Source organism: Periplaneta americana, chromosome 5 (genome assembly GCF_040183065.1).
Source record: "Periplaneta americana isolate PAMFEO1 chromosome 5, P.americana_PAMFEO1_priV1, whole genome shotgun sequence".
Lineage (NCBI taxonomy): Eukaryota > Metazoa > Arthropoda > Insecta > Blattodea > Blattidae > Periplaneta > Periplaneta americana.
In genome coordinates, this window is record NC_091121.1 from 12398843 (window position 1) to 12426177 (window position 27335).

Consider the following 27335-nt stretch of genomic DNA (forward strand, 5'->3'; position numbering starts at 1 on the left):
CTTCTAACACCTGCTGCCATTATTTATCCTTCTACACTTTATCCAGCCATCTTAGATGAGGTCTCCCTACTTTTCTGGTGCCAAAAGGTATAGTGAGAGGATTTAATCTTTATTAATAAAAAAAAAATTCTTTGTAGATGTTTTCCTTCACAGCAATTGTAAATCTTCAAAACATCTCTGCATTTACTTACCTCTAACTTCCGATTTTCAAATCAGTTCAGACAGCAAAATGTGAACTTACCAACTGTCTATGTTATAGTAGCAACAGAAAATCTGCAAGAGTTTGAGACCACAGAAAGTTTTCAAATATGATGGATTAAAGGATTCATTGTACTTATATTTAATAGTGCAATTGAATTTACTGCAACCTCTGAAAATAAATATGAAATAACGCATGGAATATACAACTTGGGAAAGTTCTAGTAGAGATTTATTCACAGTACAACAGTCAGTCAGAAATTTTCAGTGAGTACAGCTATTTTCAGCTTAAGATAACAGTGAAATATGTGAAGATGCTTATCCATTGTAGATTAATTCACTCCTTGACAATTAGTAAGGTCTATTGATACAATTGTGGCAAATGTATCATTTCCACGTGTTCTGTCAAGAACAAATTTTGTTTGTAATTTATGGAATGAATAAGCATGTCCTGAAGTATGTTAAAACATAACATGCACCAAATATCACATGATTATAAGTTTCTTTATACTGAAAATTACTGAATGACAACATGGTCCATACATTTAACAAACAATTAACTTTAGATGTTTATACAGGCTATTATTCAGTACGCGAACTATTTTCCCTTGAAATATCACAAACTGCACAACTGAATTGGTTACAGCAGACTTTTAAAAACTTCCACATATTTAGTCTCAATTCTGTTTCAAGTCTAACTTAATGTAACATGTCACAATAAACTTATACATGTTATAATATTCCATGAAACTGTGCTTTGACATATACAGACAATACAATATAGACAAATCATGTTGTTCGGAATTACTATATCACTGTCTGCATCCAATGCCAATCACTCCGTATTATTATTATTTTTCTCGCGGCATTCAAATCATTCTAACCTATCTGATAATATCCCCCCTTTCTTAACTGCAAATGAGCACAAACGCTACTTAGGTATAAATTTTTCTGACATTTTGCATATCTGATTCCCTAACCGTTTCTAATGTGTATCATTTTACCTTTTAGGTGTGTTTCCAAATTATATGTAATACGCTTTGTCAAATCTGGCAACCTTTTCATAATGGAAGCTAAATTTATATTTATTTATATACTGTCTGCTCATTCAATTGTCATACATATAACATGAATAGAAAAAAATTGTCGCTAGATGGCAGCTCCTAACGGCCAGTAAAGTCTCTCGTTGATATAGGTCCTATGCTTTATGTTTGTAGTATGTGATTAAAATATTACTTTGTTTCGCGACCCTAATAGCTTCTTCTTCTTCTTCTTCGTAAATCCATTACATTCTTTGCTCTTGAAAGAACAAGAAAACTGGAAAACTTTTTATGTGTGGTACTTCCCTACATTTTTAAGTAAAGGTTTCACGAATTTATCCACAAGAGTTTCTGACGGTTGTTATTCTGAACACATTTCAGTATGTCACACTGGCACAAAATAGAACAACGTTTCTCCCCCCCCCCCGCCCCATAGTCTGGAGCAGACATACAGATGAATACAGTATATTTGGTGCTGCCACCTATCATTTCAGTGAAAGCATTGAGCGTATTCCGAATCTCAGCGCTGAGCAATCTGATGACATCACGGTGTTCCGAATTTCACAGATGGAGTCACTGATGCTCCACCGGTGTCGCACCGGTGCCATCAGCTTGCAGAGGTAGTGGCAGTCTCCATCAGCCGCCATCAGTGTATCTGTTTGGTTCTTGTATAGGGCGGGAATTAGATGAATGACATCGTGCACTGTTGTGTCATGGCGGTGTATTCTGCTTTAGTTCTGCTGTATTGTTTGTAGTGAGCACAACGTAAAAACAATATGTTAATCCTCTTAGCTCCCTGCTCTTCAACCTTGCAACCGCGGATGTAATAAGAAACACCATAAGCCACAGCAACTCCACCAGAATTTATATATATGCAGATGATATGGTATTAGCCTCCGGCAAGCCAGAAGACGTACAGGAATGCCTACATAATCTGCAAAAGTGGGCCGAGACAAATGGACTCATCAACAAAGAAAAAACCGCGCAGATGATATTCAGGAAAGGTGGCCGAGTATCAGAGAAAGACATAATGCAGATTGGAGACGGGAGGTTACAAATCATTAATTCGTACAAGTACCTTGGGGTAACTTTCCAAACTTCTGGAACAACGTTCAAACATGCACATCAAACAAAAGGCGATCTCGGCAATTAGAGCAATGAATGACGTAAACCACATAGTCACTCACCCTTGACACGGCGATGAAAATATTTAAGGCAAAAATAGTACCCATACCGACGTATGGAATACATATAATATGGGAGCGCCTGAAAAAGAGAGACCTCAAAATCTGGGAGAACGTCAAGGCAACCTACTTAAAGAAGGTGCTCAGTGTGTCGAAATACACACCGTCCAGACTCACATACCTGCTCACCAGAGAACCCTACCTGATTGAAGACCTACGACACTCGCTGCTGCTGCCAACTACGGGGCCTACGAGAATCTACTAATCGAGATCCTGCAGAAGAGGAAGGAAGTAGAAGAGGAATTTTACACCACCAGTGCCATGACCAACAGAAGCTGGGAAGGAGCTAATCAGCAAATGAGGAACGTTGTTACCAGACTGGCGGTACACGGATTCCACCATAAAGTGTGCAACATAGATAGGTTCCATGAAGTATCTGAAAACTGCATATGCAAACTGTGTGGTGAAAAATGTGGCAAATATCACGTTCTGAACTGCAAGAAGAATACCAAAACAGTGACTGAACTCAGTATAGACTAACTATTCTGCACACTTGTGCGCATTTTCTATTATTATTATTAATGGCTTATGAGCAAACATGTCAACGGACCAGTTATTACTACCGGTTCAAGAAATAAATTGTTTATGCTCTCTTTTCTTTGAACGAGATGGCATTATGGAAATTTCGCAAAATTTTGCTAGCATAGCACAGACAACAACTCATACAGTCGCCATGACAGCCATCGATCCTTCCAGCAGTTTTGTTCCTATTTCGCTGCAGCGTGACGTCATTGTTGTCCACCGGACTGGTGAGATTCGGAATATGCTGATTGTTAGAATGGTCTTATGAGCAGGCAGTATAAGCAGCCATCAGATGCATTCAAGCAGATGGTGTATTAACATTGTTGTTGAAACATATGAATTAATTCAACAAAGAAAAGCGCCTGCCTAAATAATTGGTTTTTCGAATGGCTTCATATCACCCCTCTTTTGTAAAAAGGGGACAACCAACAAATCTTTAATTTACAGTATGAGCAAGAAACTTATCTGAGCCGAACTTCTCTCTTTATTGTAAATCAACCATTGAACTATCAGACTTACATTAATACAAAATAACGACTATTTTTAGTTGCAATGACATGTTTCAGGGTTTAAAGTTTACTGATAGTTTTTAGTACCGTATATTTAATTTTTTTTAGAAAAATCACTTGGACCCTTTTTACATAACAGGGGCGATATGAAATGGGCTGCTTTATGCACTATGTGCCCCAGAATGGACTCTTTGAATTCCAACAGTAAAAAGGATTTGGAGGCTATTTTCTGGCACGAGTAAATACACTTAAAATTCTTAAAACATTTTTCGTAGATTAATTTTATTTATCCATTAGCCTACTATATTGGTTTTTTAAAGTGCTGGAGTATTGTTTAAGCAAGTTATGAAAAACTAAAATAAGAAAGTGTCTAATTACAGAGCTCTTTATTGTGATAATTAAGTTGCGATACAGTCTACTGAAACGAAAAAATGAATAATTTTATAGGTTCGTTGCATCAATTACTTCGAACTCTTATAATTATAATTAATTACTTCTGTTAAATACTTTAAGTACAAATTATTTACTTCAGAAAACCATAGAACACTGTCTTGGAAGTGTGGTTTGAGTTTGTCAATAATAAGCTCTTATTCCTCTTTGTTTTCTTTGAGATATCCTAGCAGATCTTAATGTTTTAACTTGTTACAGACTGTGTCCGAATTCAAAATTCCAAGATGAAAACCGAGCAAAAATGGTAGAATAATTTTCAAATCATTAAGCATCTCATATTTTTTTTTCAAAAGGCAAATTACGGATTGTCTTGCCAAGAGTTTAATTGTTTTTAATCATTGTTCATTGTGAATTGATTAGTAGGCCGATCTATCAAACCCTTATTTAGGGTGGCTTTTGTTGATTCAAAATTATTATTAAATACTAGAAAAGAATCGAAAGTGCGAAATGTAGGAATATTCATAAACTTCGCAAATACAAGATTTTAAATAAACAGTAACATTCATGTTTCATAATAATCTTAACATTACCGGTACAAAACTTAAATTAAATGTAGCCTGTATCTGAAGTCCGTTGGAGTAGTTTTACTACTCGTACCTTCATGAAAGGAGGATACAACCTTCTCTCGCCTTTCTGAATGAATATCAATAGATCTAACGCCGAAAAATGGTGTCAATCTTTAGTATTTCTAAGTTCTGGCAACCCTACTACACAGGTTTGGGTCGACTAACTGGTAAATGAGTTTTTAGACTATCTGGACCTGTTCCTGGAGTCAGGAGACTTCCATATTGTTGCCACATTTCAATAGCCTTGTTCACTATAACCTCTGCCATTTCTTCTGCTATAGTGTTCAAACACTTCAAGACATTTTCAGTCATCAAACACTTAAGTAAATGTCGTCTTAATGTAATTAATATAACAACAGCAACAAAAACAAGAATCTTGCACGAACCGCCAGTCAATTTGTCCCATATCTTTCCTAATGACGATTCACTTATTACTCCAGCAAAACATGAACAAAGCCAATTTTGTAATGGAATGGCATTGAGAGCACCAATGTCGAGAAGATGGTTAAAGAGAACCTGATCCTCTTTTTCTAACAAGTTTCTTGTATATTCTATTAACTTTGGTACATCATTGTAGAATTTGTCAACGAATTGGAAAAATCCTTTTGAAATCCAATATATATCCACATCACTTTCAAATACATTTAAAAGAGACTGCGATATGGAACACAAACTTTGATAAAGGTGATTGTCCATCTGTGTGGTCCAGTCATATTTCAGTTTTCCAGTTTCCAATAACCACATCAACAGAAATAACTGTGGTTTGGGTGTATGGTCGTCAACAATTCTCATAAACTTCAAATAATATACCAAATCATTACATTCCTGTTCTCTTTGTTGCATTACAAACTTGTGGCTATCAACATGTATTGGCACTACATCTAGCAAAACTTTCCATACTAAGTTCCTGTATATACCAGGCACTGTAAATCTCAAGCAGAATTGTTGTAACTTTACTTTATCTAACGTCTTATTATCCTTCAGTAGAATTTCCAGCGATTTCTTTTCCTCGACACTTCTAAATCCTACTTTTTCGTAGTAAGACGAGCGAAAGTTACGTTCGTCAGTCGCCATATTCCAGTGAGTGACAAACAGAACAAAAGAAAACTGCGGCGGGCTTATTGAAAATAATTTCTGACCAGTATAAACATTATAACAAACTTAATCTTATTGTATTTTAATTTTATTACAAGTACTTACGGTGAATCATAAGTACGTAAAAGCGTTAGCTATGAAATTATTCGGCGACACATCAGGTAAAAGTACCTAAAGTGTGATTAATTTTTATCAACTGATATGGTGATATGATGAATCAAATTATGCATTATCAAATTGCACAATAGACTATGACACCAAATGCGTATTTATTAAGAAACGACGTTGCTTACACATACCCCCACTACGACATAACTGCTTAAAATACGTACAAGTTATGCGTGTAATATCGACGTCACACGTTGTTTTGAAAATTCATTCAAGGTCTCGGGAGGAGTTATGTATGTAGGAGTAGTACGATGTTGGCTTTTACACTGTTATTCGCTGTTGTTATTGACAGAAGGCTTGTCTAGTTAAATACTGTGAGCACCGCAGAATCATAAACAGTCCTGCGTTCGAAGAAGAAAGGAGAGAAGACACAAGTTATCGACGCTTGGAGTTTAGATTTGTACGTTGTTAATGTCACTCAGCAAAAGTCTCAATCGCTGTCACAGGTGTATCTGTGTCACTAAAAGGTAAATATAATATTATATGATTTTCATTATATCATGCAACATTTATAGCATTCTCAAATCCTCAAAAATATGAAGAGTAGGCCTAAAATTTGAACAATTTCACGTTTTGATTTCATCATTGTAACAAGTGACAATATATTTTCATAATGCGTTAAATGAAACTTACTTTTATCATATTATAGCATTTGTATTACTGCAAATTACTATGCGTTACCTATTTTAAATGAAATTTAAGTAATTTGTTGTAAACAAAGAACTAGGAATTCGTAATGTTATAAGTGATGTTGGCAGACCTGAAATGGCCTGATCGGTTTACGTCATAGATCACAACACCATTCGCAGAATAGACGTCAGATTGCACCTTCGCGATTGGTCGGTATGACGATTCATGTTGCTATTTCTGTCAAAGGCAACAGACCTGACGAACTCCGTAATTTTTGTATTAGTTTGAGTGATACGCAGAATGTCTAATTCTGTTTTTCCCTAAGAGAACTTTAGTGCGAAAGCATAATTATTGTCTTAATTATGTTTATTCTTGAGCCGAACAACATTAATTGTGTCAATAGAAGTTGGTACGTGTAAGGTTAAAGAGAGGCATGCGAATATACGTATTGTATAATAAAGTAAGCATTATTTTAAATGATTGTGACCCTGTGTTTTAAGTGTTGTGATTAGTCATATACATATATATTCCACTCTCCAGAAGAAAATTGTGTATGTCTTCTGTGTAACAAACATTGCGATAGATATAATTTCTTTAGGTGCACCAGATGATTGACTTGAAGCAAGAGAAACTTATCTGCACGAATGTGCGTATGTCTCTCTTTATTATTAGTCATATGATATATTGTTTACCTTTAATTGTTTAATGTTTAAATAGGGAAACACTGCTAAGTTAAATGATATGCTAAAGGTTATTGGTGAACTGTTACAATAAAACGATTCGTTATTTATATGTTGAAATTTTGCATTTCTTGAAATCGAGTAGCTTGAATTTTTTTGTCTTATTTAGGCCTAGTGTATACGTAGGTATTCAGGTATAAAATGTAGACTAAAACAAAGTAATAAGTCTTACAGTAATTATTTTAACCTCTAACATACAATGCATTACATTGATCTCAATTTCACCATCTTTGAGCCATTCTTCAAATCGTCTGATCACTCATTCCAAGATTTGCTGTGCGAGTCTCTTCGCGTGTACCAGGAATTTATTTCTCAATCTTTTTAAGCGTTTTTTTTTTCTGGATTCAAGTGTGACTATAATGCAGGAGATCTCAAAACGTTCCTCAGTAGTTGTAGTCTCAGTACATTTTTCTATTTGAACTTTCGTTCTTGTTTTCATCAGTTAATTCGGATGTTTCATTCGTAGTTTGTGAAATTTAGTTTTGTTTGTTGTCTTTGTCCTCTTCAGATGTCATTATGTCATCTGCAAGATTTTCTGTTGTAGAAATAATTTCTAGTAAATGTCTTTTATTTCAAATGTCTTCCAAAATTGCATTGTGGACTGAACTGTGTTGAATTGTCTGTCACTCTTTGGTGCACTTTTTGTCAACATGAAGTTGCAAAGTAAATAACTGCATTTGTTTGTGTAGCATTTTGTGCAATCTACTCTAACCATAAAGACAACTTAAAAAGGAACACATACATTTTATAGAGACAACGAAAGTAGTCACAGAAAAATTGGGTACACCCTTTAAAACGGGATTCTGCCCACTCTCGATAATGCTAAATATTAGTGAATACCAACTACTCGTACACATTTGTGTGCGTTCTCTATTTATAATACAAAATTGACATGCTTTGTGATTTGTGAATTTGCAGCTCAAAAACAATTTACTTTATTTTCAGATGTTTTTCTACACCAAGTGCCCACTCAAATAGAGCAGTTTCGGAGGAGAGTGAAAGAATGTCAGTTGGAGGTTCTTCTCTTAAGAACATGTCTATCAGTCATTGGAAGCTACTAAATCAATTACGAGAATATGTATCAAAATCTTCTAATGAAAAGGGGGTTTTCTTTATTCTGAATAAAGAATGGGTTTCGTTATTGCAAAAGTTACCTACATTGTATGGATCAGTAGAATCAGAGCCGAAAAGAAATTTTGATTCAGAAACCACTTCTATTGATAAACAAATAAAACATGATAAAGAAAGTTCTAGTTCTCTTCCAAAACCGCTTGAAACAAAGGATGATAAAGGTTACGGTTTACCACAAGTATTAACAGGTTTGAAGTTAAAAAACAATTTAAATCAAAATGAAACCTCTGAAGAATCATTACCCAGACAGAAATCAGGAAAGGAAGTTGTGTCAAAGGTATGTTGAAAATTAGTTACTGCATAGTGTGCTATCCTACTGCATAGCTACTACTCGTTGACGATAAATACAATTATTATGCTTTATACTTGTAGATTAGCATCAATTCCAGAACAAGACATGTTATATCGTCAGTGGCGTGTGCTGAGAGTAATCTCTCAAGGTTAAAACGTTTGGAAGATCTAGCTAGCCATCTGAATCAGTATCCAGAAGCAAGACACCTTGCCACGAAGGTAAGAGTCTTGTAATAGACTGTAAAGTTAAAGGTATTTCCATTTATTCATCTGTTATGTAAGACTAAAGGTACAGTCACATGTCGCTACTTTTGCAGCGCTGCAGTACAAAAAACTGCACAACTCTTGTACTGTGACGTGTGAACAACGGTGCAACCTGAAAAGTAGCGGCTGCCGAACCTGCTGCCCGCTACTTTTCCATGCTGCGCACAGCTTAAAAGTAGCGACGTGTGAACAGGATTCTCAGGGTTGCAGCTGCAGCATTTTTTATATCGGTTTTGTTGAAACTTTTGCTGCGGTTGCAACCAGTGTTACCACCCAAATGTGCCAATGATACTTTTATTGTTTGGATATATTTTAATGTTAAATTATTTGTAACAGTTATTAAATGCACAACACAGTCTGAGCATAATTACTGACGATATAATTCATTTTTTAAATTTTCCGTAGCGTAGTTCCAAACAGGAGGGTTGCCAACATTGATTACGTGAATATACTGTTGGTTATCATTTAAGTATATAAACGTTTTTAAAAGCTTTATAGTAAAAATAATGTCAATTTCTGAATACTAGATACGACAGAAAAGCAAATAGATAAGGAAGCTTTCGCATGAGTTTCTTAATAATGCGAACGTAACCACAAAATGTATATTGAGAAGTCAACACGGAGATGGAAACCTGCAGCATGACTGCGGCTGCAAAAGTAGCGCCTTGTGTGTGAAGACTCGCAACCTCCAGTTGCAACTTTTGCAGCACTCGGGTTGCGCAGCACAAAAAGTAGCGTGCAGCGCGCTACTTTTGGCTTACGTGTGAACATGACACGCAACTTTTGCAGCTGCAGTACAAAAGTTGCTCTGCAAAAGTAGCAATGTGTGACAGTACCTTAACTCTCTGTCTATTGATCAACATACAAGGATTATGGAATTACACAACTTTACACATAAATCTGCAAAGTAGGGGGACAATGATGTAGAGATAGCCTGTCTGGCTGATACACAGGATGACAGGTGTATAACTGATGCATTAACAATTTCAGTTAATTATATTTCGAAATAAAAATTCATGTACATTTAAGCTCAACTCACATGGACGACAACTTTGCGATTATTTTGTAGTTATGTATGGTTGTGCTGTGGGCAGTCAGGAATTAGTAATGGAAACAGATAGTAACTCACACGGATCACAAACTGAAGTCGCTGTCGACATCTGTCGGTGTGTGTGGTCGGTATCACGCACAGAATGATCACAGAATTGTCACTGTCGGTGGTCGAGTGCAACTCACATGTGCGACATGCCAACCACTCTCTGCCAACTCCACATCCCATGTACCTAACATATTTCCATATTGTTGCCTTTGTGTTTGTAGGCCTATTCATTTTCAATACTAGAATGAAAGTTTGATCTTCTTCCTGTCAAGATATTTTATGAATAAAATTAATCTGTGGAAAAAGGACACATACTCTTCTTGTAGATATAGTGTTTGAATGTGAGACAGAAGTTGAGAATTTCATTTCCAGTAAAAATACAAAAAAATATAATCTAAAAAGTTACACCTTTAGTGACCAAATACATAATTAATCTTTCAAATATTATTTATAATGTGGTCTAGTTCGCCAGTACATGTTAGGTGTAAGTACGACTAGACAATTAATATGATGAAAGCTGAGTGAAATGGAGAAAAATTCTCTCCGGCACCGGGATTTGAACCTGGGCTTTCAGCTCTATGTGCTGATGCTCAATCCCGGTGCCGGAGAGAATTTTTCTCTGTCCCACTCATCCTTCATCATATGATGACGCAGAATTTCTGCATGGAAATATATGTACTTTGGTACATAGTAATAATATGTGATATGCGAAAAATAATCACTTAAGTTAGTGATTTAAGATTTAAGATGGCGCTTATTCTGTTGTGTCCCGGCCACTTAGTCACTCATAATGAGTGCACCTCTGCACATATTATGTTGGACATTGTGCTACTGTCATACATCTATGACGCAGTGCATAGGGTTGGGAACCTAAGAGGTGGAACTTGAACTGAGAGGATTCAATCCGGCATCGGGATAGGAATTCGGTGTGACTTAGTGGATAGAGCGTCAGCACGTAGAGCTGAAAACCCGGGTTCAAATTCCGGTGCCGGAGAGAATTTTTCTCCGTTCCACTCATCCTTCATCATATGTTGACGCAGAATTTCTGCATGGAAATATATGTACTTTGGTACATAGTAATAATATGTGATATGCGAAAAATAATCACTTAGTGATTTAAGACTGTGCTTATTCTGTCGGATCCCGGCCACTTAGTCACTCATGATGAGTGCACCTCTGCACATATTGTGTTGGACATTGTGCCTCTGTCATACATCTCTGACGCAGTGCATAGGGTTGGGAACCTAAGAGGTGGAACTTGAACTGAGAGAATTCAATCTGGCATCGGGATAGGAATTCGGTGTGACTTAGTGGATAGAGCATCAGCACGTAGAGCTGAAAACCCGGGTTCAAATCCCGGTGCCCAGAGAGAATTTTTCTCCGTTCCATTCATCCTTCATCATATGATGACGCAGAATTTCTGCATGGAAATATCATATGTACTTCGGTACATCGTAATAATATAATAATATAGACAATTAAAGTTTACAGCAGTTTTATATGATGCTTACAACAATGCCAAGAACTGTGCCAAAGCTGTTCTCCTTGCAGTTCTACTATAGCGATGGAGCAATGGTCGAAATCATACCATTGTTAGTCATTCATCAAGAATATACTTGTATGTGATTTGGCAAAGAAAAAGAAACTACTGTTAGTCGCAATGACTTTAATCACATTTCAATTGTATCTATGTATTCTGCATTTATTTTTGTGACAGGAAGGAGTAATTCGCCTCTTACTTCGGCTGCGTAGAGAAACAGATGATGACTGCATACTATCTGTTTTGCGTGAAACATTAGCAGTGCTTGGTCACGTTGATCCTTTACCTGGGAGAGGAATTAGAATTCTCGCTATTGATGGGGGAGGAATAAGGTAAGAATTCTTTTATTCCACACTTATAGTTAAATCAAGACAAAATCTCCATGCCGGACTTCGTGATACACTCAGAGGTAGTAGAGAAGTGATTTACAACTTCTCAGCTTATAATTAGGGACCGGATTTTTAGGTACTAAAAGCTAAATATAAATAAGCAAGCAATACTTCCTCTCTGGTATAAATAATACGTGCCGTTTGGTTTGAAAGTGGCAGCCAGTTGTGGTGAAAGATACAACTCCATGTTTGCTGTTTGACTCTTATTTTTATATTCATTCTTCAGTCCTTGTGATCCGTTTCTCCATTGTTAGATTTCCTAGTGTTGTGACAATGCCTCATCATCATATTCACTGAAATATACTTATGATATTGGATAAGTGACGCAAAAAATTTATTAGGCACGTGAGGTAAAATAATGGATGTCCTGAAAAAAAGTGTAAAGCTGCATCTGCATGGTTCAATTTTCCGTGTGTGTACGCATGCAGTTTGGGAAGAATTTTGAAAGAATCATGTTGAAAATGCACATTCAATTAAGATGTATGCAGATTTTGTGTCTGCATAGTGTGCTTTGTTGAGTGTCATCTTCTCATACATATACGAGGGGGATCCAGGAAATAACGACCGTTTTGTTGTAATGATTAAAAAAATATATATATTTATTTGAAAAAACAAAGTCTGTTACATAACTGAAGCTTCCTTTACTTCTCTACATAATCACCACCTACATTTAAACATTTGTCGTATCTGTTCACTAGCTTTAGAATTCCCGTGTTATACTCCTCTGCCGCCAGTTCATTAAGCCAGGTGTTCACTGTCTTCTTCAACTCTTCATCACTTCCAAAACGCGTACCATCCAGAAAGTCTTTCAGCTTAGTGAAAAGGTGAAAATCGCTAGGAGCAAGGTCTGGACTATAGGGCGGATGATCAGAGATTTCCCAACCGAATTGATCCAGCAATTCTCGAGTTGAAGCAGCAGTGTGCGGGCGGGCTTTGTCGTGAAGAAGCACAACTCCTCTCGAAAGCATTCCTCGCCTCTTGTTTTGGATGGCTTGCCGTAGTTTTCGTAAAGTCTCACAATAACGATTTGCATTGATTGTAGTGCCTTTTGGCATGAAATCCAGCAAAAGAACACCTTTGCGATCCCAAAAGACAGTAGCCATGACTTTTTGTGTTGAGAGAGTCTGTTTGAATTTTCTCGGTTTCTTGGGTGATGAGGGATGATGCCACTGACGTGATTGGCGCTTGGTCTCTGGGGTGTTGTGAGACACCCAGGTCTCATCACCAGTCACAATTTGATCAAGAAAGGCGTCTCCATCTGTGTGATATCGCATCAAGAATGTCCATACTGAGGCCATTCTCTGAGTTTTGTGTTGGTCACTCAGTTGCCGTGGAACCCATCGTGCACAGATTTTGTGGTAGCCAAGATGTTGCGACACAATTTCACCAAGCAAAGAACGAGAAATGTCAGGAAAGGCAATATGCAATTCGTCGAGTGATGTGCGCCTGTCTTGCAAGATTCTGTCGTTCACTCTAGTCTTCAGGTCTTCTGTGATGAGTGATAGGTGTCCGGGTCGAGTTTCATCGTGGACATTTGTTCGCCCATTGTTGAACATTTCTCACCATTTTCTCACATTTCTTTCATTCATTACAGTATCACCATACACTTCTTTCAATTGCCGGTAAATTTCTGCAGGTTTCAAATGTCGGGCATTCAAAAATCGAATCACACTCCTCACCTCACAGTCGGCGGGATTATCAATCACGTCGTTCATTTTGAAGTAACACAAAATGCACAATGGCGACTTGTTGCAACCAGTACTCACAACATTATGAGAACACAAGTTAAGGAAGCCAGTTGACCTTCAAACAAGGAAGGGGAGTCAGCTGCGTGGTGGTTATGCGCGAACGGTCATTATTTCCTGGATCCCCCTCGTACATATTAATAAATATTAAATATCAATCCAATATTGAGTCTAACTGATTCTCAAAACTGTGTTTGAACACTTCATAGGCACTCGTATTTGCGATAAGGATTAATAAAGCCACTCGTTCTTGCCGCCATTTTCAATTTAAAAGTCCATCATCAAAAAACTAAACAATGTTCATTTTACTAGATCAATCAACTGCTCGCCGCATGCTACTGTTGAATGAAATAACGCACAAGATACCAATCAGTGATGAATAGCTTTCAGTTGTAACATGCACTCTAATTTTTTTAGTGAAAAAAGACATGAGCAATTGAATGCTTTTTGTGCACTATTGTATGCGTTACTAATCAGCGATGTCAGACAGGGACTAAACGGAGCGGAGCGCTCCACTAGACTGGTTGCGTGCTCTGGTGTTTCCACAGACATAAGCAAGTTCAAGCTCTGATCTAGCTCCACAACCAGTATTGGAGCTTACAACTCTGACACTACTGCATTACTTGAATGCTTAAAATTGAAAGAAAAGTTGAACTGTATAGATGCGCCTTAAGTCACACTAATGTAGCTACTGACTGGTCTTTTATTTCAAAACTTGTCAGTAACTATTTATTTTAATTAAATTAAATTTAAATGAAGGCGAAATGAGTCTAAAAACTCCAAGGTCCAATCCCAATGTCTGAAAAAATCCCAACCAAAATTTGAACCCGAGCCCACTTGTTTCACGATCAGGCAAGCTGTTACTTCAAGTGGTGGACTTAATAAGCATTAATTGAAGAGGTGTAAAAAAATATATCAGGAAATTGACACAGACAATTGCAAAAAAATAATAAACATAATTGGGGAATAGTATTAAACAATAAAAAAAAAGGGGGAGAGAGAGAGAGAGAGAGAGAGAGAGAGAGAGAGAGAGAGAGAGAGAGAGGCAAGATAGCTGGAGTGCAATATAAAGCTCCATGCAGTTTCTTCATCAGAGCTAATTAAAATGATGTAGGGTGTAATATAAGATGACTATATATATTTCATGGTGCAAACTCCTCCATAAATATTTCCTATTTCACTATAATTTTGTCATTTAGGAATTGAACTGGAAATTGTTGCTGAAGTACGAAGATTTAATTTGATACAATATTTTTCTTCATTTAATTTTCAGGGGTGTACTTGCCATAGAACTATTGAAAAAGCTTGAAGAACTTAGTGGCAAACGTATTTATGAGATGTTTGACTACATCTGTGGTGTAAGCACGGGAGCTATTTTACTGTCTGTTCTTGGTAAGCTTTAATTTTATTTGATGGAAATAGTCATTACATATTTTTTGTAGCATAATACGGTAAGCATGGTTCTAAAAGTTCGCCTGTTTTTTTCCTTGTAGTGCCGCAAAAGAAAACACTGTCAGAATTATCGGACATGTACAAGGAATTGAGTACCAAAATATTTACGCAGAGTGCATTTTGGGGTACAAGTAACTTAGTATGGAGCCACTCATACTACGACACTGTAATGTGGGAACAACTGCTGAAGAAATATATTGGCGAGACACCACTTATAAGGACAGCACGGGACCCTTCAATGCCTAAAGTAAGTTTGGCATGATTTTTAAATACTTCTCAGTACACGAAATGATAGACAAACATGTTGATGCGCAAAAAAAGAGTATGTTAATTTACAAATACAGCAACTGAATGAGATCAACTTATGCTCATTTGTGAGTCATCTAGAGAATACTGAACTGTTACTGCTAATTTTGTTGTTTTCTTTAAATATGTTCTTAAAAAAGGCAAGATATAAGTTGATCATCTAACTGCTTCTAATCATATGAGCTGGTGCCCAATCCTGAGTTTACATTAAAAATATACAGGGTGGAAGTGGTATAACTATGCAGATTGAGGGAACAGTAGAATACTTCTTCGTTATGGTGTAGAGGTTTTTCTTTTAACCATCTTTATAATTCGAAGATACTGGTAATTGACCAACAGTACTCAAGCATGGTGGAGGGATTGCCTCTTGACTGCTCCATGTATCAGAGAGCTTAGATGATCAGCTCAGTATCTTAGTTTATTTTATGCTCGATCATGCCGAAATGTACTAATTATACACCTGGTAGCTGTCCTTTAATGCATGTCATTAAAGTACACCTACTCATTAAAGTACAGGTCTTCAGCCAATGATAACTCAGCTTACATGTGTTCAGCCAATGACAAGTCAGCTTTGTACCGTTATAAAACCGCAAGTATCGATTATTCTCGGATATGCAATCGAAAGAGAATTAGCGAAAAGTCACAGAGGCTGGAAATCCAATACTGTCGCAGAAGGTTATGTTCTGTTACTATAATAATTAGCGTTAATTGTAAATAATATTCAAATAAATTCAATTTGTCATCTCGTTTTTCAATGTCGAATTCAGTAATCAAGGTTATAATATTATCAAGTTTAACGGGACTACGTCAAGGTCAATGACATTATTGTTCCTCGGAAAAAATCAATACTTTCGCGTCAGCGCACATCTCACAATTCACGACCTAGAACAAGGTCACTTCCGATCTTGTCAGATACAAATAAAATGTATAATCTGAATACCGGTAATATCAAGTTAGAAATATGGTCGAGCATAAAAAGTCGTATGAAACTCGCCTATAATGGTAATTAAGAAGCTCGTATGAAAATTATGAAACTCGCTTGCGCTCGTTTCATAAATATCCATACTCGCTTCTTAATTACTATCATTATACGCTCGTTGCATAATGTACTATTTACAGGGAAAGGGGAGACCAATAGAATACATTAAAATAAAAAGAAAACCTATCCCATTATGTATTTTGTAATTAAGTGCATGGTAATTAGAAAATTTGGCTGAAGGTCTGCGTAGTTGGCAACAGCGCATCGCCGGTTCACCTAGGAATTCACATGAACTCGGGTCTGAATAGCAACATTCTGTACCTTAGTCACTGCAGCAGGGTTGCCAGACTTCCTAATTGCAGGAAATAATGATATGTGTTAATCTTAGCCACCTCATTTGGCTGAGGGATTTACCTGTCTATATATTGCCTCAACTCGGCAAATACCATCTCGCTATTACCAATCTCATTGACGCTGAATAACCTAATAGTTGATAAAAAGTCATTATATTAATGAACTAAATCGACCTTGGTAGCGTAATCGGTATAGTGCTAACCTTCTGTGCTCGAGGTTGCGGGTTCGATCCCGGCCCAGGTCGATGACAGGCTCATGTCAGGCATATAAAAGAACTCCTGCAGGACGAAATTCCAGCACATCGGCAATGCTGATATAACCTCTGCAGTTGCGAGCATCGTTAATTAAACTAATATTTAAATTTTTTAACGAACTAAAAACGTTAATCTCTTTATTTAATTTGCAAGAAAGTCGTCCATTTTATTTCAGAACTGCAAAGGGATAAATAATTATTTACCAGTTTCTCTAAAGATAAGAATAAAAATCGTAATGTCATGGAGTAAAACAGTGTTAACATTCAGAGGATTTATTTTCTGGGAAAAGTATTCATTTGGGACTAACATGGTATTAGAATTGTTTGTTTTAATCTATCCAAGAAGTAAGCTGTTAAAATCTGCTCTGTTATATAACTTCCTATATTTTTGTCAAACAATCATATTCATGTTAATGGGAGCCCAGGTACAATTCAGTTCACTGGGTATGGCTTAACTTTACATCTTACAATTTCATTCATAATTATTGAAGTATCAGCTATGATCACTGTTATGTTATAGTGAAATCAGCTTACAATAAGATTTGATTTAGCACTGTCTTTCACAAAACATAAAAATGCGTTAAACAACATTTTCAAATAATATCACATTTATTTGTTCATTTCCTTTTTCTCTTCCTTGATTACTGTCTTATATACAACGTGCCTAGATTTAAATGATTGAAAGGACAACACTTTACTTAGGAACTGTGTAACCTGGCATTCCTTCAATGCTTTTGTCTTATTATTTTATTTTTACTTCCTTGAAGATAATCTGTAGCATATAAATAAATAACGTAACATACTAGTAATAGCAACATATTATAATATGTAATATTTATTATTGTTGTTGTAGTTGTCCATGATCTCTGCCGTTGTTAACTTGCCGAGAGTGTCGGCATACGTGTTTAGAAACTACTCCTTACCTTACAAAGTGCAGTCACCTTATATGGGAAGCAGCAACTACACTCTGTGGGAAGCTGTGAGAGCATCAGCGGCAGCTCCATCGTACTTCGAGGAATGCAGATTAGGCGAGTTGCTGCATCAGGTTAGTATCATTTTGTTACCTCCACTTATGGTACATGTTATGATGTAGTAGAAGTATACTTAAAAGTATAACAAGAAATTATAATAGTGAATTTTGGCAGTATTTGCGTCAACTAGAGATGGGTAAAAAAGCTGGAACAGTTTATTTGAAACTGTTTCGTATCGAAACAGTTTCGTGATATAACCTGTTCCAAAGAGTGTTACACTGCTCCAGTGATAACTTCAACGTTCCACATGGTTCCAACAGATAAATAGTTCAGTTTCTAAACAATTTTCCTCTTCTTTGTTGCCTGCAAAGGCCATGTGTAGCGCTATCATTGACCTCCAATCGAAAGTAGATATAATATTATATTATCCATGTTCTATACGGCCTTCGTGCAACAGTAGCCTATGTAGGATCGCGCAATTTAATTGTACGAATCAAATTCCCTAATAAATCTGATATTAATTATTAGCTGTCCATTGATGGAGAATATGTTCATAGTGCCCTGACACAGTGTTAATTATTAATATACCGCGAAAAATATCATCGACTAATGTCATCGTTATTAAACTCTCCTAGGGTTATATGCGTTATTTTTACTAAAATAGATTTATTTTGAATTGTAGTTATTTACTGTACCCTTAACAGTAACCTACGAAAACTATCTTTCGTCGTCATAATACACTGAACAGGTGATTTAAAGACGATTCAAGGACCTTGAAACATGTTCCCGAAGCAGATGAGAGGTTGAAACAGTTGGAACACTTGGCACTGATGTTGTAAACATATTCTTATGAAATTGTTTCTTTGAAACTGTTATTTTGGAACAGTTTCGTTCATGAAACAGTTACAGTCGAAACTGTTTCTTAAAAAGAACAGTTTATCCCATCTCTAGCGTCAACCTACATAATATGGATCAAACCTCTTTGTAATCAGTCGTATACAAAATTGTCACAGAAATAGATTGTTACACAGTCACTTTTAAGATGGTTTAAGATTATTCACTGTTTCTCACACTCCAATGTAGATTAAATCCCCTGTGAACATCGTGTCTATTTCTCCCATTAACATGGTCTTCAGACAATTAAATATGTTCAAAAGATATGTAAAAATGTTTGCATTAGAAAATCCATAGTTTTCTAGCCCACATCTAAACCGTAAAATTTTTATATGGCCCTTGAAGAAAATTAATTAAAAACAGCTGCCTTATACATTATGTTTTTATTAATATTTGAAGGAGTGAAAATGATATAGTCCTAAGCCACAGACAAAATTTTGCAGGAGAGTGTGTTAAAGATTTAGAGTCCAGTGCTATTAGGTGTTGTATCACAATTTCTTCGGTGTATGCTTACGTCATTTGCTGAGTAATTTTTATAATAGTTTACTAGTAGCTGCCTCGTATGTATAAGAAGTGAATTAGCACCAAAAACCATTTTTGTTAAAAGTGTGGCTTTGGACTGTCTCAGTTTCACCCCTTCAATTGTTGCTGTCTCGTTAGAGAAAATATGATGCTGCAAAAAAAAAAAATGATTTTGAATTTCTTGTGCAAGTCCGTGTTTTCAGTATCCCAGATAACAAAAAAGTAGCTTTATAATGTTGTTGTTTTCTAATGGTCACTTTTGGAACCATTTAATCTATTTTGTTTCTTGCCTCCCAGTAAAGAGCACTCAAATTTCTGCACTGCTGCTCGTCTTTCTTCAAGTAGTTTTATAATAATAATAATAATAATAATAATAATAATAATAATAATAATAATAATAATAATAATAATAATAATAATAAAATACCTCTGATTGAGATTCTGGCTGATATGTACATGTATTATCAGACAGTATATGTCGCTTGACGATATGTGCCAGAGGAAGAACAATTGGATACTTTAAAGTAGAAAGGTGCAAAGTGCTAAAATCATAGAAAACGAAATTATTATGCAGAAAAGTGCAATGTACCTCGGAGGATGATGTATGAAAGAGGATACATCTACTTGTGTTTCTTAAGCAAGATATTAGATGTTACGTTGCCAGCACCATGCAGTTTCAGACAATAAGCACCCTCTTGAGCTGCATCATAGAATGCAATGGATTCTTCAACAGGTCACGTTTGTGCCCAAACTTACACACAGCGAAATGTTTAACAGATCTCAGCTTTCACGTTATAACTTTGGAGTTTGTGTATGTGATACAATGCAGTCTTATATGTGTATGTGGGATGAAAGCATCGCGAATAGAGGTGCCAATGAGATTGCCTCGTGTGTACTAAAGCTGATGAATATGGACATAACAAACAAGAAGAATCTGATAACTGTGCAGCTGAAAACAAAAATCGTGTACCGGTAATGGTTTTCATGTGTCTCTTTTTAGTTGCCATGGGCTTATTTGAGCACATAGAACAAGCGGCCACAGTTTCTTGCAATGCGATTCTGATTTCGCTTTGATTGAAAAACGACAGAAAGTGACAAAAGCCTTCATTCCTAGTCACCTGCTTAAAATCGTACAAGACTCTAAAGTTGTAAAACCATTTCAAACCGTTTCAATGCTAGAGTCATATTTCCTTAATATGCAATATGTTGCTGATCAACTAATTTCCATCAAGAACTTGAATATTTCTAAGGCATGTTGCATTCAGTATGATGTTAATAAAGCAGGTAGTGTTTCTGTGAAATAGTCCCATGATAATGAAGCAGTGCATACCATTAAAGTGCTTAAAAAGGGGGGGGGAAACATGAAAGATGTGCAATCAGCATTGTTTCAAGTTAAAGCATAAAATAGGGAAATTACTGAAGAAAAGAAGGGGGATCTACTAGCAAAGACTTCCTATCTTCCAAATGAGGAGCATAGGCAGTTCTACAGGCAAATCTGTGAGTAAAAATTGCTCCAGAATAGGAACAAATAGGTATTGCACTTTGCACCATTCTACTGCAACTGTACTTAACCCTTTTCACAATCTGTGTTATATAATTAAATATGGAGAAATGGCTTTACATACCACTATTATTAATGAGTAAACACTGTACTATTGCTGTTTTCTATCATTAAAAAAAAAAAAACATAACACAAATATGTGTACAATTATTCTTATAGCTACATTTTTTTATCTTATCTCCAATGTTTCATTTTGGCACTTTGCACCCTTCTACTTTAAAGTATCCAATTCTTTGTATACATCTGAAGTCTGCTTAGTATAATATGTAGCTGATTGGGGATGTATGCAATGGAGGGGGAAAGGGACTGGCCACCCCACTCCATTATCTCCTAACCTAGTTGCCTCATAAGTGGTGTCTTGTTGGTATAACTTGTGAGGTTCAGATCTGTCTTCGGACTGTTAAATAAACAACACTAATAATAATAATAATAATAATAATAATAATAGTAATAATAATAATAATAATAATAATAATAATAATAATAAATAATGGTTTGGGTATGCTGTCCGTCCATCTATTTGTGGACAGCAGTTTGTTATAACTCTTCAGTGGATTTTATCCATATTCAGTGTCTACAGTTTTTACCATGTTATACATCCACAATTTCTGGAAAGCAAACCTTTATTATCATATCAATATGGGAGAGCAGAAGTCATGAGCTATTTGCGGGTGACTCATGCATTGCATGAAAGTTGATAGGCCTGTAATTTAACCACAAACTGATAACAACAAACTTATACAAATCAGGCTTTCAGGTATAACTCCCTGTAAAGTTGATTTGAATAATTTCGAACGAAAAATTGTTCCGGGGCCGAGTATCGAACCCGGGACCTTTGGTTAAACGTACCAACGCTCTACCAACTGAGCTACCCGGGAACTCTACCAGACACCGATCCAATTTTTCCTCTGTATCCACAGACCTCAAAGTGGGCTGACAACTGTCAAAGCAACCAACATTGAGTGCACACTAACTCTGTGTGACTTAAATTGTGGTTTTCTGTTAATGAACAGTGACGTGTATTATGCAAATCAAGCTTTCAGGTATAACTCCGTGTAAAGTTGATTTGAATAATTTCGAAGGAAAAATTGTTCCAGGGCCGAGTATCGAACCCGGGACCTTTGGTTAAACGTACCAACGCTCTACCATTTAACTAAAGCTCCCGGGTTCGATACTTGGCCCCGGAACAATTTTTCCTTCGAAATTATTCAACAAATTTATAGCAGCAGTTGCCTTGGCAACACTAGTCAACAATAACAATACATTTTCTTTATTTCAGGATGGCGGTCTCTTAGTGAACAATCCTACTGCTGTGGCACTCCACGAGGCAAAACAGTTGTGGCCTGGCTGCTCTATACAGTGTGTAGTGTCCTTAGGTACTGGTCGAACAAATCCAACAATACGCAGCGAGGACGTCAATTCTTCATCCTGGAAGACGAAATTCTTCAAAATACTTGACAGTGCAACAGATACAGAAGGTGAGTTGGTTAAATTGTGCTTGAAAAAGTCTGAAATTTTATCGCTCCAGGAATATTTATTTTTCTTTACATTGGTTCACATTTCTCAGTGAAATTTTGAGAACAGTATCAGTTAAACAACTTTAGCATACTCATTTGCAAATCACATGTGTATTATATGTTGCTAAGCTTACTGTTGAAACATAAATTGAAAGGTTTTCAGTACCACCACATTTTTATTCTTAGTTCTGTAAATTAGGTAAATAAAAAAGTTCTGACATCAGTATGTACTGTATTCCAGACACGCACGTAGAAGTAATGAAACAATTTAATTTTTGTAAGAAGCATTTAACATACTACATTGGATAAATAATATATTTGAATATTATAATAACTATCTGTTTATAAGGTACTTTGCCTATACTGCGTGTTCAGTTCAAAGTGTGTCATGGCTCACTGTATGCCGTCATGTGGCTAGTCGTTGAGCCTAGAGAATTCAATCTTCCTACACTTCCACAGAACCATATTACCTATGTGCCAGAGACGTTGCCTAGCAAGTACGGTGTTCATTCTGAAGAGTACGTACCGATACGTACGGTAACACCTGTAGTGGCAGGAATGTGAACTGTTTGGAAACACGTACTGAGGTGAGTTTTTTTCTTACTGTCGGGATATGGGGAGAGGGTTAAGACGATTACTTACGTATTTGTTGACATTAACTTCGACGGTCAACATGGACATGGGACATTTGATTTGTATTGTGGAATGTTGCCGTATGCAACCGATGATAACAAATACCCTGTGTACGACTTGCCCGCGCAAAACACAGTTCGAAAGAGGTTATGGTAGCACACAGACCATACAGACTGCCATCTGTTGCTACGACTTTCAAGTTATACCGTACACATTCTCAAGTTCAGATTCAACGCCTTGATTAATAGACAACTTCTCTGACATAAAAGCTGAAACTCACTTCAAATCACTGACTCACAACAGTGACGTCATGACACAATTTGAAATGAACACCCAGTAGAGTCAAATATTCTGTGGTACCAGGTAATGTCTTATAAGACACCGTGGTTAATATGACATACATAAATGCATGTACCTCAGTGTAATTTTTCAAGAACCAGACTCATTTAAAATTTCAACACATACTTTTCCTTAAGTAGTAATATCTGCACATCTGGGTAGATAATTTTTCTACCTTCACCCCATTCCTACCCCTTTGTGGGATGTATGGATGGATGGATGGATGGATGGATGGATTGATTGGATAGATAGTATGCAATAGACTGGATATTTTTCATTCTTATATACACACTTTTAACACTTGTGTAATCACTGATTAACTGTTAAATAGTTTAAATTAATAAATAACGACTTTACTGTATTAACATTTTAAATAATAATGTTATTGTCCCTGATTGACTAGTTTCAATGTTTTTTCATCATCTGCTGAATCCTACTCAGACTAGGATTCAGCAGATGATGAAAAAAAACATCGAAACTAGCAATCAGGAACAATAACATCGTTATTTAAAATGTTAATACAAATAAAGTCGTTATTTATTAAGTTAAATAATTTAACAGTTAATCGGAGATTGGCTGTGTAGAATAGAATTAATAGTTAATATGTTAGATTAGATCAGATATGTTTAAATATAGGATCGGGTGACAACTCCGTAACACTGAAACTTTGAAGGTCTGTTGTATTATTTCCTATCTTTATTGGTTCTAGTTGAACAGATCATAATAATAATCTTTACCCTGTATTAGGTTCAAGAGTCTGTTCGTGAGATTCTTTTCAGGAAGATCCTCCTCAGAGTTAATAATTGCCAGAAGTTCATATGTTCATACCTCCTCCTGACTAATTCTTTACATTTGAAGATTGTGTGTTTCATTCTCTTTTCCACAAAGTCTGCAGAAAGAGTTTTCCTTGAGGATTCCCATCATGTGCAGATGTTTGCTCAGACCACAGTGACCCATTAGAAGTCCTACTGCTGTCCTTGGTTGGGGTCTATTTAATCTTAGAGTGATAAAGTGGATTTCTTCATCAGTTTCTTACTTTGGTGCAGTAGCGGACGGTGGTTTGAAAGTTGGGGAGGCCAAGACGTGAATGATGAGAATATAAAAATATGAGGCCTGTGACGTACCTCATTACCAAGCACAGAAGTTATAGGTTATAAGAAATTAAAATTAGGTTTTCCAATTTATGTTTTAGGATTTTAAATCTTATGTTTAGGAATTTATATGATTTTACGGGAAAAAAATAAAAATAAACAACATACTGTTAATATATTACAACAGCTTGGTAAAGATTGCCTCTCTTTTTAGGACACATCAAGTCCTAACCTACGAATTAGGTCTTTTTAAGTCATATTGAATTTAAGAATGTTACGCTTTGCTACATAAAACGAAAAAGAAAAGCAATATTTCGAGAGTAACGAGATAGCAACAAAATTGATTCGAACCTAAGAATCCGGGGCTTGCTCATTACTATTACATAGTCTAATTTTACAGAAAATTAACTCGACGTTCCTCTTTCTTCGCAAACCGATCAAATAGGTCATAACATACTGAATAACTGCTACTAGAAGAAGCTAGAGGCAAATCTGCATTTGTTTCTAAACCCTCGATATATTTAAAATACTGTATAAGTAAATACATCTCGTAACACAAAAGAATGAAATAACAAGAACACCTGCAAACAAGAGAAAATGTAACAACATAAATGAAAACTTTTACGCAGGGAGAGAAAACTAACAACACGTGACTCAATTTTCTAAAACCAAGAAGAGAGAAAGAGAGAGAGCTTCCCAATACAGCCGAAACAGCTGTGACTATAAGCAGTACAGTTGTCAGCAGTGGGTAGGACGTCTCCAAATCAGCTCCCCTCGCGTGTTCTAGTCAAGTTTAAACACTCTTCTAACCAGTTATCTTATTGGTTGAACTGCTGTTGTCATGGTTACTGGGGAGTAGCGTCATGTAGCCGACTCCTCTCTCCCGCTCTGACATAGACACAGCTGGCTGCTAGATGTCGACTATACAGGTTACAGCGCTGTTATTTTTCAGTACGAAGTATTTGTACTATCTACAGTATAGTGAGCGGGCATCACCAACGGGATGTGGTCGACTTTACGTAACTTACAGTACATCTTTTAGTCGTAGTGAATAGTAAAATTAATATAAAAGGAAAAATGTTCGTCATTTGCTGTAACTTGTCTGTGATCTTAATTCAGCTGAAATTATTACTGCCATATTGTGTCCTGGTAAAATATTAGGGGAGGTACAGCCTCCCTTGCCTCCCTGAAATTCCGCCGCTGCTTTGGTGATTTCTTCCACGTATCCAATGCTGATTATTGTAATCCTGTAAATTTTGAAAACCACTTCCCAGAAAATCCATACACGTGTCTTAACGAAGTTTTTCCAATTTGATTACAGCTGTTCACACGATGCTTAATGACCTACTGCCTAACAATGTGTACTTCCGATTCAATCCTTACGTGACTGAAATGGTGACAATGGATGAAATCAGACCAGACAAAATCGGCCAGCTGGAGCAAGATGCAGTCATGTATTACCGTCGTAATGAAGAAACGTTTCAAGAAGCAGCCAAAGCATTGGTGCAGCCAGCAACTATAACACAGCGAGCCGTCAACTGGATCACTCTTCAGAGAGAGCTACTAGGATTAAAATAAAATCACTCATTCATTGCGAAAGGACCGTGTCAAGTCCCGAAATAAATGTGTGGGTAAATGTCCAATTTTAGTTTCCTGTGATAGAGCCAATATACTGCCACTGAAGTGAATTGTAGGACATCCCACCTTTCAGTATAGAGAAATTGTGTGTGATATTCACAGTGGTTATTCTCTTTGTGGTAAAGTTTTGAATCGCGTGTTGTTTTGGTTCAGAAAATCTTATCGCGCTAAGTACTTGTATTATGTATAAATTTGGAATTCATACTGTATTATAAAAATAAGCGATGAGCTGTGTACCTGCTATACGTTATGAATTCGAGCTAGTGGAGTCGGTAACCTTCGTTCGTATTTTACTTGGTAAGATATTCACGTCACATTGTGAAACAATATTAGAATGACCAACTTTGCTATACTTAACATTCTGTAAATAGTATTTAATATTTATATACATTTATGTAAATAATTGTAATTCTCTTCATCATAAGTGCTGTATCACTGTTTGTACATTGAGCTGCTAGTTCTTGTATTACATTTATATAGCTGTGATATTGAGTAGACCATGCATCTCACGTGACCAATCTTGGCTTATTCACAAATATACCTGTGTGTACAGTACTTACATCTATTGATGTATAACGAGAGCACATAATATATTGTCACCTTTATGAACATAAACATTGACAAGTCTGGCAATTTTTACTTGATATTGTTTTACCATGAGAATTTCTTGATTCATTCATAGTTTTCTGCCCAAATTCAGGTGTTTCACTGCAAACCCAGCATTCTCCTATCTTCATTATTTTCCACTTTCCTCTTAAGGTAGGCACTCACTCACTGGAACAGATTCGTTCGGCCCATTCAGGTTTTTGTTGTAGTCTTGCTCACTTGTCAGCATTTCCGAATTTAATCACCTGCCTCAAAATGAATGCCAATTTAGCAGCAGTTAGAGGAGTACCTAGTCGCTCTTTGGATGGATCCCGGTGCAGACATGGCTGCCCAGAGACTGAAACTCTTGCCCACGTCCAAGGTCAGTGTAACAGAGGTTTACTCCTCCGAAATGCCAGACACCATCATGTTCGATCCTTAATTGCAACTGCTTTAAGAAAAAAGTCTTGGATAGTAGAAGAGGAAGTTTTTTGCCTTGCTACTAATGGCTCCTCTAAACTATTGACATCATAGCGTATTCCCAGACTACCAAGAAAGGATATATAATTGATCCTACCATAAGGATTGAAATGGGGAGTAGCCAGCCGGAGGATGTCAA

General features: G+C 36.4%; 2 protein-coding genes across 5 annotated transcripts; one reads left to right on the forward strand and one right to left on the reverse strand.

Annotated features, from left to right (window-relative positions):
* Window positions 1–402: 402 nt before the first annotated feature.
* On the reverse strand, window positions 403–5805 carry TBC1d7 (TBC1 domain family member 7). Its single transcript, XM_069825367.1, has one exon. It carries the CDS (start codon window positions 5601–5603, stop codon window positions 4671–4673), a length of 933 nt encoding a protein of 310 aa, XP_069681468.1. The 5' UTR covers window positions 5604–5805; the 3' UTR covers window positions 403–4670.
* Window positions 5806–6031: 226 nt separating this feature from the next.
* LOC138699466 (calcium-independent phospholipase A2-gamma-like) lies at window positions 6032–26098 on the forward strand. 4 transcript variants are annotated; one of them, XM_069825363.1, is made up of 9 exons: window positions 6032–6259; window positions 8108–8570; window positions 8666–8803; window positions 11665–11819; window positions 14895–15013; window positions 15115–15320; window positions 17819–18010; window positions 22193–22391; window positions 25815–26098. In XM_069825363.1, the coding sequence occupies exons 1-9, from the start codon at window positions 6204–6206 to the stop codon at window positions 26069–26071; spliced, it is 1785 nt and encodes a 594-aa protein (XP_069681464.1). In that variant the 5' UTR covers window positions 6032–6203; the 3' UTR covers window positions 26072–26098. The 4 variants fall into 4 exon arrangements, with proteins under 4 accessions (XP_069681464.1, XP_069681465.1, XP_069681466.1 ...); XM_069825364.1 differs by lacking the exon at window positions 6032–6259 and adding an exon at window positions 6608–6882; XM_069825365.1 differs by lacking the exon at window positions 6032–6259 and adding an exon at window positions 6608–6831.
* The last annotated feature ends 1237 nt before the right edge of the window (window positions 26099–27335 follow it).